This window comes from Rattus norvegicus, chromosome 5 (genome assembly GCF_021556685.1).
Source record: "Rattus norvegicus strain SHRSP/BbbUtx chromosome 5, alternate assembly SHRSP_T2T, whole genome shotgun sequence".
NCBI lineage: Eukaryota > Metazoa > Chordata > Mammalia > Rodentia > Muridae > Rattus > Rattus norvegicus.
In genome coordinates this window covers 84,287,898-84,308,591 of record NC_141538.1, presented here as the reverse complement: position 1 = coordinate 84,308,591, position 20,694 = coordinate 84,287,898, and the positions used below count along the sequence as shown (strand labels likewise).

The 20,694-nt window shown below is 38.6% G+C and overlaps 1 protein-coding gene across 1 annotated transcript in view; it reads right to left on the bottom strand.

The window, feature by feature from the left end:
* Pappa (pappalysin 1) overlaps positions 1 to 20,694 on the bottom strand; it is a 230,363-nt gene that overhangs the window by 118,075 nt on the left and 91,594 nt on the right. The window contains 2 exon segments of the mRNA NM_001401319.1: positions 1,084 to 1,175; positions 7,055 to 7,183. Of these exon segments, the coding sequence (NP_001388248.1) occupies positions 1,084 to 1,175; positions 7,055 to 7,183 (221 nt within the window).

Here is a 20,694-nt window from a genome sequence, read left to right as displayed (position 1 = left end):
GAAGCATACTTTTACCCTCCTGCAGCTCAGGCTACCAGGAGGAACACTGTCTAAGCCCAGCGCTTTAATGTATTACAGATGCAAAGATGCGATGACATCTCTTTCCCTGTAGTCCTCCTGGAAAACCGACTTTCAGGGAGAAATCCTCCCACCACGGTTTTCATCCCCTCTGTCGCTGCCCATTCCCCTTTCAGATAGAGCACCTCTGTCCTTTGTACTTGCAAATGAATTGTGATTAGTTTTCACCTCCAGCCCAAGGGATTAGCCAGAAGACCTTTGATCTTCAGGTATCGATTTGCATCTTAAAGGAAGCATGATCTCATCTGGGCCAGCTCAAAATTCCATCCCTGCCCCCACACCCTGTCTGTTTACCAGCCCTGAGGCTGGACAGGGCCTCCCAAGTGGGGCTGAAACAACAAGATAGGCCAGACTCCTTGAGAAGGCAGAGAAAAACGCATTTCCCACAGGGTTTGGTAAAGGTGGGAAAAGGAGGTTTGCTTTCTAAGCACGACTGGCCTGTTATTTGTCCTGTGTTGTAAATCCCAGAGACTGTGCAGTTTGGGTCTGAAACAAGGACCAACGCAGCAGGTAGATCCCCAGGCAGAGCTTGTTTGTGTAGTATAGGATGATGAGCATCGACTTGAGAATCACTCAAAATCAAGGTTAAGTCATTCTTTAAGAATGAGCCTCTTCTGATCAGTCTGACTCTGGAAATACTTTGTAATTGCCTCAACTCTTGATATTTCTCTCCTCTAAAGAAGTCAAGGCTTAAACATGAACTACCATGGCACTAGCCATTCTGGGCAGTCGGTGTGAAGAAAACCAATAATGAGTGTAAGGTAAAGAATGATAAAACATGTCACCTGTCACTGCCATCATCAACGAGGGCATGAGTTTTTGAGGACAGTAATGTTTGCCTTTGACTTACTTTGTTTTTCACTTCTGTATTTCTTAATGCTTATGACAGTGTGTGGCCCATAGGAGATGCTCAATAGATGTGCAATCAAAATGAGTGAATTTCATTTGGTCATACTTGTTATTATTATAATGGGCCCATCAGCCAAAGACATAGCAAAGACTCACCAATGCAGTTGAAGGAAACTTCTTGCTTGCAGAAAAGGGAGCAGCCATCCCCGTTGACCTTATTCATATCATCACATTCTTCCCCTTGGTCTCTGCACAACAGATACAACAGGGGGAAAGCCCAGGTCAGTTTCAGAACAGAGGCTAGACAAGTGAAAACACTCACAGGGATCATGGAGCTTTGTGAGATCTTGTTCCAGTTTCCCTGACTTCAGTCTAGTGTCTCAGCAAAATGAAACGAGCAAAAGGTATAGGTTTATGAAATCAGATTGCAGTAGCTTTTGTGGTGTTTTCATGAGAAAAGGACAGTTCTCTTTCAAAACTGGCCATGGAACAGGTCTCAGACTTTTCCTTTTACCAGGGGCAATTAACACCAGGCAATGTTTGTTGTCTTTAGGAGGTGTCAGAATAGCAGGATAGGACCCAGCAATCAATTCTTCAGATGCCCTAGGCTGTTGCATCAACCTCCAAGGAGCCACCCAAGTTCTCTCCTGTCAGCACAACCATGAGCTAAGAGGTTTGTACTCTTAGCTGTCCTCAGCATTCTCTGCCAGAGAATCTCACAGGCTTGAAATCAACAATGACCTTCAGCTTCTTAGATTTTCCATGGGTTGTGTATGGAGACATCCCCTGAACCTCCAGAGACATCCCCTCCCCTGCCGCACTCCACCCCCAGTCTGGACTGGTTCCCTAAGCCATGAAGAGTATTTCCAATTACCTTCCATCACCACCCAAACAGTGCATTGTATTGGTTTAAGCAAAATGTTAGGGTCACCACAAATATCTTGAGTCATGGTGGGGCTATCATTAGAGTGGTTCTGGGTTCTGAGAAACCTCCTTTGACCTTTCAGACTGAAGTATGTAGGCGTCCTTCTCTGCGTTCGCAGACATCTTGCTTCATCTATCACAGAACTTGTCAAACTGACTGCTTTCCCCTAATACTGGAGTGCTTGTAGCAAGCAGGCTGTGAGATACCAAAGGAGGAGATAGATTCTCCGTTATCTTAGCAGCCCAGTGTCCAGTTCCTGGGATGAGGGACATGGCATGTAGCCACCTCTCTACTGACTAATTTTGTAGCCTTCTCTTCTCATACTAAAATGAAGAGACGAATCCAGATGAGAATAAAGTCCTTAGTATAAATATTGGTTCTAATTCTTAATAGGTGTGAATGCTTAAGAAAAGAACTTTAGATTTTGTTTTGCAAATTATGTTACTATAAATTATCATAATAGCCCCAATCACAGAATATTGTGGAGAGGACACAAGGATATCATAATATATTGTAGGGACTCATGTGTGGTAGAAGCTTGGTAAATGTTCACATACAGTGTTACTATCATATCTAACCAGACTTTCTATCCCAACAGTGTAAAAAATGGGAAAAAACTATCTATTACTATTGACCATTCACACCAGAGTGCTGACCCATTAAGGGTTTCTGTGAGTGCTGTATCTATTCTCTCTGTCTTAAAAGAACTCATTCATTTATTTAGTGTGTGAGTGCATATGTGCTGAGGTGCTGTTGTGGGGATCATAAAACAACTTGGGCAAACGTATTTTCTCCTTCCACCTTTTTTGCTAGAACACTCGTTAGGTAGATTCAATTTTCAATAAGACATGTATGAGTAGCTTCTCCATTTTACAAAAGGTAAGCCAAATATCTATGCAGGGTTCTGTGTCTAAGTAAACATATTTTAAAAATAAGAACTAAATTGTGTATACAATTAGGTTAGTGCTGCTGCTGCTGCTCCTTTTTGATCACTAAAAAGTCTTACATTGTTCGCAGCTGTATATAACTATAAGACAGTTAGACCAAGCTATAAATTAAGGCTCCAAATATGAATAAACACCTTGTGATTGTGGCCCCCATAAGCTAACATATTTGAACGTGTGGCCATTAGGAAATAGTGATATCTGAGAGAGATTAGGCCATGTTGAAGGAAGTATGTCACTGTGGGATAGGATTTGGGTTTCAGTTGTTCAAGTCAGACTCATTTTCTCTCTTCTTGCTGCCTGCTGGTGCAGATGTAGAATTCTCAGCTACCTCTCTAGCCCCATGGCTATTGGCTGGCCACCATGTTTCCTACCATGGCAAGTAACTAAATCTCCATATTATAAGCCAGCTCTAATGAAATGTATTCCTTTATAACAGTTGCCAAGGTCATGGTGGCTGTTCATAATAATACAAACACTAACTATAACAGTTACAAATTAGAAAATTCAAAGTTACAATTATAGGTTCTTAGGAATGACCGCAGTGTTTTGTGGGAACCCTAGATATACTATACAATCTGGAGACTAGTCGACAATGGGACACTTACTTCCTAAGCTTTAGGCTCAGTCCAACGTTTCATCATACATAGACTTTTCAGAGCTTTGGAGCTAATGCCTTGGAGGAGGAGAGACTCATGACTGGCCCTTCTTTCTCTACTTTGTTGCACTTGGAATGTCTTCATGTTCTGTTACTGGATTTTTAAAATACTGATATTAATTCACGCAATATATCATGGATTTCACCTTCAGAGGATGGGCCTTTATAACCCATGTCCATATATTTCTCACAGTGCTAAATCACAATCAGAAAGTGTACTGCTGTTGATGGAGGGATGGCTTGATGCACTTGCTACTCTGACAGAGGACTCAGGTTCATTTTTCAGCAATCTCAAATCTTAGTTACCAGCTTATTTGTACCACAATTCAAGACTTAAAAATTCTTGTATCTTCGATATTAGTATGATAAGTCTATTTGGAAATGGCACGCAGTACAGATGTCTCAGGGCACAAATATATATCCTTGATATGTGCGTTTCCAGTAAGTAAGAGGAAATTATACAAGCAATTATTGCCCTAAATCTGTTTTTATGTAAATATCACTTATTTTTATTTTAAAATGGCAAGAATAATACTTTAAGAGTATTAAGGAAAAATTTGAATATCTCTTCCTCTCTGAAATAATATAAATTGATTGCAAATTCTTTTCTATCAAATAATTAACTTTAATAATAAAAACATGGAGAAAGCACAGGTCTGAAATTTTTGTTACTGTTGTTGTTATTTATGTGTTTTACTGGAGTTGATTCTGTCCTCTTTTTATGTAGGTTCTGAGGATCAAAGTTAGGATTACTAGTTTTATCTGGTGACTACCTTTATCTGCTGGACCACATTGTTAACCCTAAAGACACAAATCTTAGCTCAGCTTTTAATTCAGAAGCGAAACTGCTTCCTAATGTAAAACAAACAAACAAACAAACAAAAAAAGGTAAAAACTCTATTTTGCCCAATGAGCATAATATGGGACCATGTATCTGAAGATGAATTTGAATTTCTGATCTTCCTTCTTCTACCACTCCAGGGCAGGTCAGCTATGTGCCACCATGCTGGACTTATCTATCTAACATAAGGCTTCAAGCATGCTAGGTAAGAACTATTCTAACCGAGCCAGACTGACAGTCCTAAATACGTTACTTTTGATTTTGAAATTGTGAATTATCACCTTTCCGAGAATTGCTGATATATTTCAGTGTTGGTCAGGAGACTCTTGTGCATATTACAACCCTTTTACCTAGTCAACCGAAAAGACAGAATTGTCTGGGTTCCATCTGATCGTATTACAACCTGTATTTCTCTTAGTGCTAATCACAGTCGGAAAGCGTACTGCTGTAGTTGGAGGGATGGCTCAATAGCTAACAGCACTTGCTCCTCTGACCCAGGACTCAGGTTCATTTCTCAGCATCCATATCAGGCAGCTTACAAGTGTCTCTAGCTCTAAGTTGTCTGCCACTTTATTAGGGACTCTCTGCAGGTACCACACAAGCATGTGGTACACACAGACACAGACACAGACACAAATACACAGACATACAGACACACAGACCCACAGACACAGATACACAGACATACACACTCACGAACACACACATATGCATACAACAGAAATAAACCTTACAAAGGACAGCATATTGCCACCAAATACCTATGGCTTTGTGAGTAGACTTTTGACTATAAGCTGCTTTTACCTTGCAAACCTAGCAAATAAAAGAAATAAATGTAGTCTAGATCCTCCTTTCTTTCAAATTCAGAGGTTTCCATCACCTCCCACACAATCACCAGTAACAAATCGAACTGCTCTTCCCTAGAGCATTATTGTGAGTGACAAACACAAGGCATAGACATCGGGCACTTCTTTTTTGTATATGTGCCACACACTAATTCACAGGCTGCACATCAGTGCTTTCCTCCAGCCCTGAAGCAAATGCTGTCTTCACACCACCCATCCCCCAACAGGAATTGCAATTGCAGTCCCACGTTGCAAACATATTATATGACACCCAACAGTGCCATTTAATGAAGGAATTTGCCAATAGCATGTTTTGCCATCACACACATAAGGCATGAGACTAAACCTGTCAATTGTTGAGGTCTTAGTGATAGTGTCACTTGCAAACAAGCACACTGGCAATGGGAGCAATAAGAAACTTAATTTGGAACGATGATTAGTCTGATCTTCATTTCTATAGGAAAAAGAAAACCTACACTTTTCTGCCAGCATCTAATTGTTTCGTGCATATCTTAGAAGAAAAACAAATCAGAAGTTGAGGGTGAAGCTTGATGACTTCTTGCTCTTGTTTTCACATGTGTATATCCTGCCCTCAAGGACCAGCAATGAATGGACTGAACATCCTATAAGATCTGTTTCCTTTTTGCATACAGCTTGATATTTTGCAACCATAAATCTGAGTTGTGCTGAAAACTTTACACGTCTTGATTCACTCATTTTCAGTGTATTCATCTCCAGACACTACTCATTCTAGAATACTGTTTAGTGCTGATGGTTTCAATATTGTATGTTACAATACTTCATAATATTTGTGAGCCTTTGGCTTGTTGCTGAATTGACAATCCTGAATTGGTGACTCGGATTCACCTGCCTCTGCCTCTCGAGGGCTGGGATTAAAGCTGTGTGCCGCCATGCCTGGCTTAAAGAAATATTTTTAAGATTTATGGTTTCTAGAGTTGTTTATTTGTATGTATGCATGTTTTGCCCGCGTGTATGGATATACACCATGTGCATGCATAGTGCTCACAGAGTTCAGCAGTGGGTGCCAGATCCCCTAGAACTGGAGTTATTGATGATCGTGAACCACTATGTAGGTGCTGGAAATTGAACTTGGGTTTTCTGCAAGTGCAGGCAGGACTCTTAACTCTGGAGACACTGCTCTCTAGTCCTCAGACTTTAAAATTTATGTGTATATGTGTCTCTGTGTGGATATGAAACTATGAGTGCAGATACCTGCAGAAGTCAGAGGTGTCTGGTTCCCTGAAGCAGGAAGTACAGACAGTTGTGATACTCTGGTCCTCTACAAGAAAAGCACACATACATTATTTTTTAAGAATTATTTATTTTATGTGTATGAGTAGTACACTGTAGCTGTCTTCAGACACAGCAGAAGAGGGAGTAAGATCTCATTATAGATGGTTGTAGGTCACCATGTGGTTGCCTGGAGTTGAACTCAGGACCTCAGGAAGAGCAGTCAGTGCTCTTAACCGCTGAGCCATCTCTCCAGCCCAAAAGCAGACATTCTTAACCACTAAACCAACTCACCAGTGCGCTGAAAAGTGTTTTAACCTAGATGAACTGTGTGCAGGTAACCGATTGACTGAATAGTCACAGAAAAGAGTAGTGTAATCCTCTAGTGCCTCAAAGCGAATGACCAAGATTGAGAGTAGGTGGTAGCAATTGCATAATAGTGCCTCTGGTTAAATCATATATACTTGAGAAATGTGTGTGACCCCAAAACACAGTCATTGGTTTGTCTTCCAAGGTCAGCAAATGGAGTACCGACCAACTGATGGGTTATTAGAGATTACTGGTGCCTCGGGGCTTATGAATTGTGGGACATCTCCTAAGATCTCCTATTCAAGCATCTTGACCTAATTAACATTTCCTCTTAAGTTAGATGGGTCTACTTACTTTTGAATAACGCCATCACCACAGTACCCACTTCCATGGGTGTATATGGCAGCAGGTGAGGGCTCACTCTCTTCGTTTCCTGATATGGTGATAATCCGGTACTGGTACACATTGCCAAGTTTCAGATCCCTGGAAAGTGCAGAGAAATCTGTTAGTTAAAACAAATACAGTGCTAGGGGCTGATCAGCAGAGATGGAGTTCGGATTCCTTTGAGTATGCTCTTTAAGCCTTGCTTATTTTTATTTTTTAAACCATTGGTACATTTGGTTATCTGACAATCTATATTATACAGTAGGTTAAGCTACTTTGCTAAGCACAGTGGACTATATTATAATGTACAAAAATAAAAAAAAAACCTTTACCAGAAGTATAACTGTGCATAGTACTAAATGCTTTTGATTTTTTTTTTTTGAGTTGGTATCTTCTTTTTATTTTTTATTTTTTATTTTTTTATTTTGTTTTTTTTTTAACTTGAGTATTTCTTATTTACATTTCGAGTGTTATTCCCTTTCCCGGTTTACAGGCCAACATCCCCCTAACCCCTCCCCCTCCCCTTCTTTATGGGTGTTCCCCTCCCCATCCTCCCCCCATTGCCGCCCTCCCCCCATAGACTAGTTCACTGGGGGTTCAGTCTTAGCAGGACCCAGGGCTTCCCCTTCCACTGGTGCTCTTACTAGGATATTCATTGCTACCTATGAGGTCAGAGTCCAGGGTCAGTCCATGTATAGTCTTTAGGTAGTGGCTTAGTCCCTGGAAGCTCTGGTTGCTTGGCATTGTTGTTCATAAGGGGTCTCGAGCCCCTTCAAGCTCTTCCAGTTCTTTCTCTGATTCCTTCACCGGGGTCCTGTTCTCAGTTCAAATGCTTTTGATTTTGAACCTCACAGGAATCCAGAATTGTGGTTTGGGAGGGAAGAATACCAGAGAGTATGAAATCTATACAATGAGAGCTTATGGGAAGCAGAAATCCTGGTACAAGATTGGATAAGCAAAAGGAGGTGGAAGTAGCATATCTGATCCTCTGAGTATTATCTGACCATTTCCTCACATTAAAGACCTGTGCAGGAACACCACTGCACATGAGAAAGCCTTTTCCTTTACACTGCATTATTGAGACTCTCCTACTCTCCACTCATTCTTGTCTATGATTATTACTCTTTATTTAAATAACAGTAGCATTCATTAATTAAATCTTGACCCTGGGCTATGCACTTGCTATAAATTTTCTTATTTGAGAATCAAAACAACCTTACATGGGTACTCATATTTTTATGTTGTTTTTATAGATGATGAATCTGAAGCATAGAGATGTTAAGCCAATTGTTTTCAATTGTATGCTATCAAGTAGTACATTATATTCTTCTTCCTTTATCTCCATAGGCCTGCCCAATAACCACATCTCTTGGAGAGAGGGGTCCTGTTCTGGAATAACAATTCTGGATGCTGGTAACTGCCAGATTTGCAACATGCCAAAACTGCATCTCCACTCTGGCTGAAGACTTCCAGGGCCTGTCCAGACTTCCTCACCTAGGAACATGGCTACTGCCAATTATCCTCTAATACAAAAGCATGTTTGTGTCAATTCTACATGACCAAATTTCCACTCATCTTTCATGATAGACTGTTTTAAAAAGAACATGTGAGTCTTCATATGCATTGACTTATATGTTAATTATTTTATCATAAAAAATTGTACCATGGGGGTAGGGACACAAAAGGTTAATGAGGACATCCCAGGGTGAAAGGAGGAAAGTTTCATAAACAGAAAAAAGATGTCAAGAAATTTCAAGATTTCTTGCCCATCTGTTATTTCAGCTGCTGTGAAAGGCAGAGATGTTTGGACAAGGCCAATAAGACAACAGGTGCATGAACAATGAACAGGGAAGATTTCCTGACACTCAATGTAATGATAGACTTTATGAGCAATGAACCGTTCTTATGAAGAAAAAAAAATCCCTTGATGAAAATAGTAGACTCATCATCTCCAAAGGGAGTTTGTTTGAGTAGCAGTGAAGCAGTTACTGATGTTGAGGACAAACCAAACTTCTTTGCAGATCTGGTGATGCACATCCTGGGAGATAATGCAAAGATATTTTGGGATATTGAATAGATAAATGATGGATGTGTTGAAGACTTCCAGAATGACATTATCAGAATACTCATTTTGTTGACTCTTTATCTATGCCTTGACTAATGAGTGACTCTCCCACAAGTACAGGAAGAGAAGGGAGACAGTGAGTGAAAGTCTACGAATATACATGAATTCTACTATAAAGTCAGTTCTTTCTTTCTTTCTTTCTTTCTTTCTTTCTTTCTTTCTTTCTTTCTTTCTCTCTCTTTCTTTCTTTCTTTCTTTCTTTCCTCCTTCCTTCCTTCCTTCCTTTCTTTCTTTCTTTCTTTCTTTCTTTCTTTCTTTCTTTCTTTCTTTCTTTTTCTCTCTTTCTCCCTTCCTTTCTTTCTTCTTTGGATTTTTTAATTTACATTTCAAATGTTATTTCCTTTCTTGGTTTCCCAGACATAAGACCCCTATCCCATCACCCTCCACTTCTTCTGTAAGGGTGTTCCCCTCCCCATCCACTTTCCCCTTCCTGTCCCATCTTCCCGACAATCCCCTACACTGGGGGTCCAACCTTGGCAGGACCAAGGACTCCTCCTCCCATTGGTACCCAACAATGCCATCCTTTGCTACATATGCAGTTGGAGCCATGGGTCAGTCCATGTATAGTCTTTGGTTAGTGGTTTAGTCCCTGGGAGTGCCTGTTGTTCTTATGAGGTTGCCAGCCCCTTCAGCTCTTTCAATCCTTTCTAAGATATGGATATACACTGCAAGTAAGGCAATGTTTTGGAATAAAATAAGAAATTGGCTTCAGGTGACATCGTGGGCCCCAGAGGATTTATATTCATTGTCTGAACAGATGGGGCTCTTCTGTAAAAAGGCTTGCCAAAATGAACAGTGCTTCTCAAGTTGTTGGGTGCGACATGACAAATGATTTGTAGCTGAAATATTTAATGTGATGGGCTAATCTGTTGTGGATGTTTTCTTTCTAAGCGCTACCTTGGCTTTACTTATAGTTTCTATTTGCCATGTTCCTCCTATGTCTTGGCAATCACCAACCAGCAGGTAAGTAAACATGTTTTTGGGTTCTGCCTTTACCACTTTTATCCATGAAGCCACATGGCATTCTTTACGATTACTCTGAGCCCATTTCAAATTAACTCTAAAGCCATACTGACAGCATTTTCCTACAGCTTAAATGGGAGAACATAGACAGTACCCTTAGCTCATAACGAATACCTAGAAAATGCTACTCATTAATCAATGGTTAACTAGCAACAGTTTCAGTCACTGGAGTTGTGCTATAGACTCTTTCATGGGGGAGATGAAGAGTCAGATAATATATATAACCCTGGTGAGGTGAATTTATAAATATCCCATCTACCTTTGGTATGGGAGCACCTTACACATTCTGCCTTCCTTGGCCAGCATCATTTAGGTAGTGGAAAGATCTCAGTGCCACACACCTCAGTTTATTTCAAGGCAACTCACCACAGCTTCTGAGAATCTTACAAATCAAGTTCTTCTGTCCTGAGGTAAAAATTGTCTTCTAATAACATCTATCCAGTGACCCACCTAGGATCAACATGCATAGTACTTATGAAAGAGAAGTCCAGAGCTCTTTTCTCAACTGTCTGTGTGTGGCTCCTGGATCACCCGTTGAAGCCTAATAACAGTTTTCAGAGTCAGGGGCCAATATCCTAAGTTCCTAAACAGGAACACAAGAAACTCTAATCATCCCTTCAATGTAAAGGTGAAGGAGTTGAAAATTGCTAGTTATAATTGTTACTAAAACAATTATGAATCTCCCGTGTTAAAGCTACATTTTTTCCCTTTAAGGTAGCCAAAATTAGTGCCAAACAAAGGTTGTTCTTGCAAACTTAGATTGTTTTCATTTTGAGACAAACTGATGAGTGCTGAGGACTTTGCTGGTTTGGTGGAAGTTAGAATCTGCTCCTCAGCTGGTCTAAAAGCAGGACATTGGTGTCGGGTCTGTCAGTACTGGAGGAGGAATCAAAGGGAGACCCAATTTACTGTATAATAACACCCTACTTTGTTTCTTTCAGGAAACTTCCAAAGCCCTTGATCGTTCTTCATCAATATCCAATTGTTATCATATAATAGCATTCGTGCCTCAATAGTGTCTCAAGATCTCTATTTTCAAGCTGAATATATTTTCTTTAAAACTCTTCCTTTTAGAAAAACAACCATAACTATAGTTTCTATTTGTTTTTTACTTGCCAGATATAGTATGTTATAATTTGTGGGCACAGTTTCAATTAAAACAAACATTCCTTGAGCAATTGTTATCATCATCATCATCATCATCATCATCATCATCATCATCATCATTCCACTTCTCAGGTGAAGAGACTAACACAGTAAAGACAGAACGAGCTGCCTGCTTATAGATTTTTGCCATGGGTAGAAACTTAAACCCATTCTGTATAACCACATTCCAAGGCAGTGTTTATTACAGTCACAGAAGCTTCCTGCTGCTCTATAGTGGAAAACACAGCAGACAGGGAATCAAAAGACAGAACTTGCAAGCTAAAAGAGTTTACAGATGAAGTCCAGTTGGAAAGATCTAGAAATCAAAAGACACACTTCTTTTTTAAATACTGTTACTGACCCAGTGCTGTGAGAAGCCCATACTTCTTTGAACCTCCATTTATAAATCTATGAAAGAGAATTTAGGAGAAATATGATGCTCAGGTCTCTAATGTATAGTTCCAACTTAATGAGGAATGTGTACTTCTGTCTTCCTGGCGTGGACTATTACACAGGTTAGAATCTGCCACTACAGTGAAAACTCTGCAGTAAGAATGGGTGTAGGTCAAAATCTACCACCCAGACTGTCTGAGCAGGAAGATAGGATGGTGAGACCACCTAGGCTGCCTCTGGCTCAGGAAGATCCCAAACATCCTGGTCCAGCCTGGGGGTAAGAATCAGAGGGTAATGCCTGGGCACTTCAGATACCAGCTGGGAGCCAAGAACAGGAAAGGAAGGAAACAATCACTTTTTAGTCCTGAGAAGAAGTGCCAGAGACCTCATAGAAACCCTTACAGCTCTTTTAATTAGAAGATATTTCAATTATACAGAAATTGGGGTGAGGTGTGCGACAAATGTATACAGACTTTCTCTTCATTTTTATCAAATTGTCACACTGGGCAATAGTTTATTTCTATATACATTTGCTTTATATCATTTCTATACTTTTGCACATGTGTATTTGTTTATGTATCAGAGGTTTTAATGCTATTTCTATCATTGTGTAGCTTTTTCTCCATCTGCATTGCATTGAGAATATCCTCACTGGTACAAGGAGATTATGTCCATTATTTTTGCCACAATAAGTGTATTAGTCAACAAGCTAGTCACACTTTCATTAGCCACTCTCTATATAATGAGGACCTAGGTTTATTCTTTTAATATCATTATTCTTTAATATTTTTGTTTGATATTTTCAGCAAATGTTGCTTTAAACAATTGTGTCCACATTCCTGTGGACACAGAACAAGACTTTTCTGAAAGAAATACACCAAACAATAGCATTATTAGGCAGCGAGTACTTGTGTTTTCAAACTTATTACATGTTGCCAAATTGTTTTCCCAAATGGTTGCACCAATTAGCAAGCCTACCAACAGACTTCCCATTGCCTTGGTCTTTGCCAGAACTCAATTCTGCCAAACATTTAGTTTTTTGCCAATCGACCGGTTATTAAATTATATTTAATTATTGTATTATTTTGTTGTTGCTTAATTACTAATACGTCTGAGTATCTTTTTATATAATTGTTGGCCTCATACATTTCTAGCTCCATGTATGGTCTGTTCATCTTAGTGCCTTTTCAAATCTGGTTTTCAGTATTAATGTGTAGTGTGTTTGTATGTATTGCATAAGAATTATTTATCACTTACAACATTGAAAATGCCATTTCTAGGTACCTTACTCCTATGTTGCACTGTGTTTATGCTATTTTGTTGAATAGTAAGTTTTATTTCTCTTATGATTTGTGTTCCAATATCATAAAAGAGCTTCTTTAATTATTTTAAAATATTTAATTTATTTTACATTATCTGCCTATGTGTTTGTTGGTAACTATACACACACACACACACACACACACGACTGAGTGCAGATGCTCACAGACTCCAGATGTAGACATTGAATCCTTGGAGCTGGAGTTACTGGTGGTTGTGAACTGCTCAACATAGATCCTGTGAATCGAATTCGATTTCAGGTCCTCTGCAAATAGTTGTCCTTAACCACTGAACTGTCTCTCCTAGCTCTCTACTTACTTTTAATTAGCAGATAGTTTTCTTTTTAAACGTATGTATGATTGCACTGGACTTTATATTTATTTATTTATCTATTTATTTATTTATATTGTGGGAGTGCATCTGTATATATAACCATTCCTGCATGTGCTTGCCTGTAGAGGTCAGAGCATAGTCTCATATGATATTTCTCAATTGCTTCTCCTCCTTAGTTTTTCAGAGAGAAATCATCATTGAACTTGAAGCTGGCTATTTTATCCAGAATGACTATTCAGCTAACTGCTACAATTTTCCTGCTTCTGTCTCCTTAGTTCTGGGTTGAAAGGGGCATACTGCCATGCTGGCTTATATATGAGTTCAGAAGTTTTGATCCAAGGTCTTCATATTTGCACACAAAACACATTACTTACTGAACAATTTCCCCAGCACTGAAATCTAAGTTTTCTGTCATATTGTCAGAAGAAATTTATCTTAGTTTATGTGTCTACATAAAAATCTTGATTTATGTTATGAATCTGTTTGTCCTTTTATTGAATTATAAGATTCTCTGTTTTCAATGTCTAGTGGGAGTTTTATCACGATTTCATTGAATATATAGCTGTATTTGAGGGGAAAGAGCATGTTTCTGATTTAAATCATCCCCTTAAGTCACATAACTTATCATTTCATATATTTGAGTATTCTTTCATGTAACAATGTAAAGCTCTTTTGACAAAAATTATGTTGACTTTGTTTATAGGAATACATTCCTAACAGATATTTTATATATCGATGCTATAATTAATTGTACTCTATCCACACATGTATTCCAATTCTCTAGAGATGATAAAATAATTAAGATATAATTAAAACATGTTTAGAAGTAATCATAGACTATTTCATTAATTCCAATAATATGTTGTCATTGTAGTCTTACCAGAAGACAAAAGATAGCTTTTTTTACTTATCTCCTTTGATACTTTTTTTTTCAAGTACTAAAGATTGGACTTAGCCTAGCATATGGTAAGAGAGCATTTCCCCATTAAGCATCCTTTTTCTGCATATATATGTATCTAATGTATGTATATTTCAGTATGTTAATTTAGTAATTTGGATTATAATAGCAGATGATCTAATATTAAAGTAATCTGTAATGCTAGAATAATTCAGCTTTGACTCAGTATGTGTGTTTCTATGAGTTTGTGGATGTGAATACATTATTGAATTCTCTTTCATAATATCTTACATAAAATTATTGATCATTAGTCATAAATTTCAATTGAAAGTTTTATAGTCTTTATTTAGTTAGTTCTTTATTTGTATCCTAACAGGAATCATATAGTAAAAATAAACATAAAAATCGTCTTCTATAAAATGGTAATTCCTTAATATTTGTTGACTTTTATTTGTCTCATGCATATAGTAAATTCTAAATATCTATATTTGTAAAATATATTTTATTTGTAAAATAAAAATAATAATTTACCAAACGGTTATATTTAAAAGAATAAATATCTTTTTGTAGATAATAACCTTCTAGGTTACCACCAAATCTTCATGTGCTTTGTATTTTTAAGTTGAGGCTAAGGATATTTCAATAATCTCTCTGAAATGAAGAGATAATAATTTAAAGGTAAGATATGAGCCAAACAGTTGGATTCTAGGACCACTAACTTGGTCATATATTCTAGCTGACTTCTTGGATAAACATACAATAGTGAGCCATAGATTGAAGGAAAATACAGCTCAGGAGATAACATTCAAAGAGAGTCCATGTTCCCCTTTATGGCTCTAAATGCTTTAGAGATCTGCTATACAGAATGACATCTATTTTATATTTTATGTAGATATGTATAAGAAAGTAAATGCAACCCTAATGTTTTGGGGGTTTGGTAGAGTGATTTTTTTATGTTATTGATACTTGAACATAGGGTTTATTCTACCATGAAGCCTGGCCTCATCCTTTAGAGTGAGGGCTGACATTTTCTGGGACATATTTTGGTTGACTATTGATCCATATTATATTACCTACTATTTAATATAAATTAAAGTGTTATGGAAAATTACTTACTTTAAAAATAAAATATCTGATCATAACCCTGTAAACACCTTTATATCTATCTTTTAATGCATAGAAATGTAGAATGTACTATAAGATCATTATTTATAACACAATTTAATCTGTAAGGTTCATCAGTACACAGAAGTCAATCTAGCTAGCTACTTTCTTTTTTCACATCCTGAACAATATATAGGTACCATTTCATTAGTTTATCTACTCATCTATCCACATGCCATTCCTTTAGTCATCCTAGGATATCTTTCATTCCTGGGATACAAAGTGAATAAAATGTGGTGGGAGGTGGTAAAATATCCTTTTAACACCATGCCTTGGGAGGTAGAAGTAAGTATGCCAGTCTAGATTATGGAGCTGGGACAAGGGCTATACAGTGAACATCTGTCTCTAAATAAATAAATAAATAAATAAATAAATAAATAACCAAACCAACCAACCAAACAAACAAAAGTGGTGCTATCTTTAAGGTGTTCCTTAGAAGGGAAAATATTAAAATGGACACATTTAGCCTCCTATAATAAGTTCAGAGTTTACTGAAGGAGGTGACTATTGTCTGGGCTGAAGAGGAGAGCCTCCTAGATGAGCTCTTACAAAGAAGTGTTCCGTGCTCAAGTGACTGCAGAAAGGTCAGAAGTTAAGTCAAAAGAACAAGAGACTTGTTTTTCCTGGCAATGAGTTGACAATGGTTTTCTTTGGTGTGAATTCAGACAGCTGGCTTGTGGAGAGAAGCAATGTTGTCTATTGAATAGAGGATGTAAGTTTGACATTATTATAGGTATTTTCATACCCTGCTTTATTTAAAGAGAGGTAAAGCCTCCAATAGCATGCCATACGTCATGGAGTGATGGTTAAGCTCTGAGTAGTCTACTAAAAGAATGTCTTTCTTAACACTCAGTAAAATTACATACACTCAAGATTTTCATAGATAATTGCCATAAAGTTTTTAATTCCAATGTTTAACACTATGAAGAATTAAAGGAAAGTTCTATTTCTACTTTAGGTTGGGAGATGTTTTGTTCTACTTTTTTATTAGTGACTTTGGTGGTAGGATAGTTGTTAAACATTTGGTACAAAGTACTCTCTTTGGAAGGAGTATCATAAAAAGCAGGCCAAGCAATTGGTCCTGGATCAACTGTCACAAAGAGTGGCCATGATTCTTTCATTAACTTTGCTGTGATTTTGGACAATTCAGTTCTGTCTGTTTAGTTTGTCCTCACTGAACTAGAAAACTTGCAGTCTAGGGAGGACAAATTACACAAAATGAAGATACTGTCATTGACTTCAAAGCGTGAGAGGACTGTATAGAATTCCTTCTTGGCATCTACACTGAGTTGGTTTCTTGGTATAAATCCTTAGTTCCTTGTACTTTATTTAATAAAACCAACCAATTTCTATCCATCATATTGGATATCTATTTACTTGCTGAAGACACAGGTCACATTATATCTCAGTTTCCAGCACAGCATCTGGGACATAACAGTTTTCCAGAAGTATCTACTAAGTAAATTAATAGTTTGAAATAGTACATAGAGGGAGAATATCAGAAGACATAAATATTGACTGTGGTGTTTTAAGCAGTAAGAATGATATAGAACAAGGCATAGGTAAAATTTTTAAGATAAAGAACAGTTTATTTAGACTGAACCTTCAAATTAGCCACAAGACAAGAAAACTTTTACTACAATGGTCAAGCCAGATTATAGAATCAAAAGGGGGACCTCCAATCATAGTAGGAAATCCATTGAAATAAGAGCAGAATTGATGCAGTGACTGCCCTTAATTCTTCCTTACCTGCACCTGTCAAACTCAAAATTTAGGTGTGCTAATGGTAGTTGGGGTATTGAGTCAAAATCCATCCTTTGCATAGATCAAGAATCCCTCTCCATCCATCCTTCCTCCTCTCTCCAGTCCAGGCACTTGGAAGACATCATTCTTTCTATACAAGTGACTGAGGTCCTATTGCTAAGAAAGATTCATAGTTTTGTTTTTCAATAGGTATCATCTTATTCCTTGCAATAACCACTGTGGCCTCCAGTGCATGATCTGAGTTCAACAAGTGAAGAAAGCGATGTCAAGATCTGAGACCGTACTGAGGATTTGGATTCCTTCCCAATGGAACTAAGATAGACTTTCTGACACAGGTAATGCAAAACTCATTCTTTTCATATTGACAAAGCTGCTTTTAACTCCATGGAAGACCCAGAAAAGAGCAAATATATATACACACAACTGCTTAATTCCAGCAGCCTTTGATACAATCGTCCAAAGCTTTGCCCTGCTACCAATTTAAAGCCCAGTAGCAAATTTAATAAAACTAACAGTTTGCAGCCAAGGCCTTTGTTATTTTGTTTTAATTATCTTTTACCACCAATTGAAATGAACTTTCTTGGTGCAGTGAAATAAAACATAAGGGGAAGAATGGAGAGACAATGTGGAAATTATAAAAGATTCTGAGCTTAAGATCCTGGCATAACAGGCATCTTGTGATTTTATTGGTTATTTGTGTCATGCTGAGATCTGAATGGAGTATATGTACCATTTTGGGGGAAAGTCCACACCTGGATAGCATTAAAGTAAAAGAGAGGAAAGCATTCCCAAGGGACACTCATTTTTTTTCTGAAGGCAACTGAAAGAGGTATGTGACAATTTCCCCAAACACTTTGCTGGTGATAGACAGGTCACTTGATTATAGAACAGAGGCTCTTGACAAGCTGCATGATCGCCAAGGGCTCTGGAAGCCAAAACACCAGATACAGTTGGATGTAAACAAGGCATGCAGTATAGTGTGAAAATCGAGGCCAAGTTGGGGCCAGCCAGTCCAGCACAGGGACCCAGTGACAGCTGGTGATTGAGCAGCTCTGAGGAGTTACTGAGGACTAGGGGCCAGTGGGAAAAGCAATCTCCTTTCTCCTCCCCATAGCCTTTCTGGGTGGCCAGCAGTTTTATTACTGGCAGAGGGCAAGCCCAACAGCATTTTTGAATTTGGCACCAGATCTAAAACTATTTGGGGGCTGGGCTTCCCTTTCTTCTCTGCCCCCACCATCCCCACGGACGCTTTGGGTTTGGTGAAAGCCCGCGTGCTGTTAGCAGGCTACATTTCCCCTCAATTTTGAAACCCATGTGTGCTTGGGGGAAATGTAATCCTTATGTTTCTGATTCATTTACACTTAACTCATCAAAACGCTATTTTGTAAGAACTATTTGATGTCTGCAGACTCTTCTGAGCCACTTTATAAGTCTTGCTTCTTAGAAGCAGGAAGTTACATTTCTGTTGGGGTGGGGAGAGCCTGAACCTACAAGGTTGAGTTTGTTTTGAAATGAGAACTCCTGGATGGTTGCATAGACCTTGAACTTGACCAGATGTGTTTATTTATTTCCTATGCAGCTCTTTACCTGCCCCAGCTGCCATGAGGTTACTACATCAACTTTCTACATTTTCAGACAGAGCAAGTACAGAAGATCCATGATCAGGAAGAGCTGAGTTCCTATTGGAATCCCAAGGTGTGGCCAGACTCTAGTATTCTTGCTATATTGGTAACGAACACATAGCTTGCAGGATGGAGACCTGAGTGCTCTCCATTCTGCCACCAAATGACTAAAGGAGTTATCTTGTTTTTCTTGGCTTAATTATTTCTTTTGTGAAAGTCAGTTTGGATTAGATGATTTTCAGTGTTCCTTCTAAGTCTGAGAGTTTGGGGTTCTAATTTCTAGATAACAGACTCGAGCATCTCAGACAAATTTGTTTTCTAAGTTTTGATGGCTGAGTGTGTATCTAGAACTTAGCTCAGGCAAATTACACAAAACTCTGGAGATCAATGTAAAAGGACCCTAACCTTTCAAATTGTCCCACTGTAGATGGGTCCCAAGTCTATGGATGGGAACCAAGCCTAGAAAAGTCATCGCAAGTCACACAGCTAGTTGATGGCAGAGTCCAGTGTAGCAGAAAACAAAGTCAAAAACTAGAAAAAAAAGTAGCTTTTCTATACATTAATTCCCTGGCATTTTCCCCCCTGGGTTCCATGGCATTTTTGATAAACAAGTTTCTACATAAGTTACCAACTTTTTTCTTGGGGCAAAAGAAAAAAAAATACAAAAACCTGTCTCCCAGTCTGACAGCCGGAATGCAAAAGCAGACATCAGGATGGAAATGGAATGGCACTGCTTTGCATGAGGCCTGGGGAGGTAGTGTCTGGCTTGTATTAGAGCCCATGAGTGAATGATTAATCCTGGGTAGCAAACAAAGCCAGAGCCCTGTAACATTAGAGGCATTAGTGCTATGGAAGATTAACCCTACTGCCCCCCAGGGGACCCTTTCAGAATATTGGACTACGCTTTGAGAACCAGTGGGTGATGAAAACTGGTGGTCTCACAGGTCCAGTTTGTTTAATAGCAACACACATGCATGCATGTGTACAAACATGCTAACAGAGAGACACAGAGAGATGGAGAAAGAGAAGAGAGAGACAAAGAGACAGGCAGAGATAGAGGCAAGACACACATACACACACACACACACACACACACACACACACAGAGAGAGAGAGAGAGAGAGAGAGAGAGAGGAGAGAATACATGCGTACATCATATATGTGCCTTCATTTCATTTCATTTTCTACAGAAGAGAATTGTAATAGGCCAACGTGATCTGAAACTAGTGCTTGCTTCTGATCCATGGATCAGCACCTGGAAGTCATGTTTGAACACTTCTTCTAATCTCAACCTAAGCATGTCTTTAAAGCTACACTATTCTTACTCAATGGTGTCAGTAGCATGGCTATATTTCCAAACCCATACTTCAGGTTCTTCTTTCTGAATGGTTATGAAGTTCTATTTCCTCAGCCCCAGCTACCTCACTCTTTTCTACCTCAGCCCAGTAGAACAAAGCCACCGTCTGTTAGTTTATCCGTGGGTTATTATTTCCTTTAGTACTATTTGTACTTGCTTCTGGTCCTGTTTCTACCAACTGTGCAAATATGATGAGATGTTGTAGGACCAAATGTAATCAGCACTTTATAGTTCTTCAAGACCCATTCCCAATAGCTCCCACTCTTCTGGATAAAGTCTAGACCCTTCAGCAAAGTATTCAGGGGCCATATGATCTGCTCACTTTCAAATTCTTTGGTATTTCTGCTCAACTATCCTTTCTCAGTTTCACCCTTTATTATCATAAGGAGGCAGTCTCCCCTCTATTCTCTGGATAAACCATATGGACCTTTGCTGACAATGCAATCCATCACAGGGGCTTCTCAC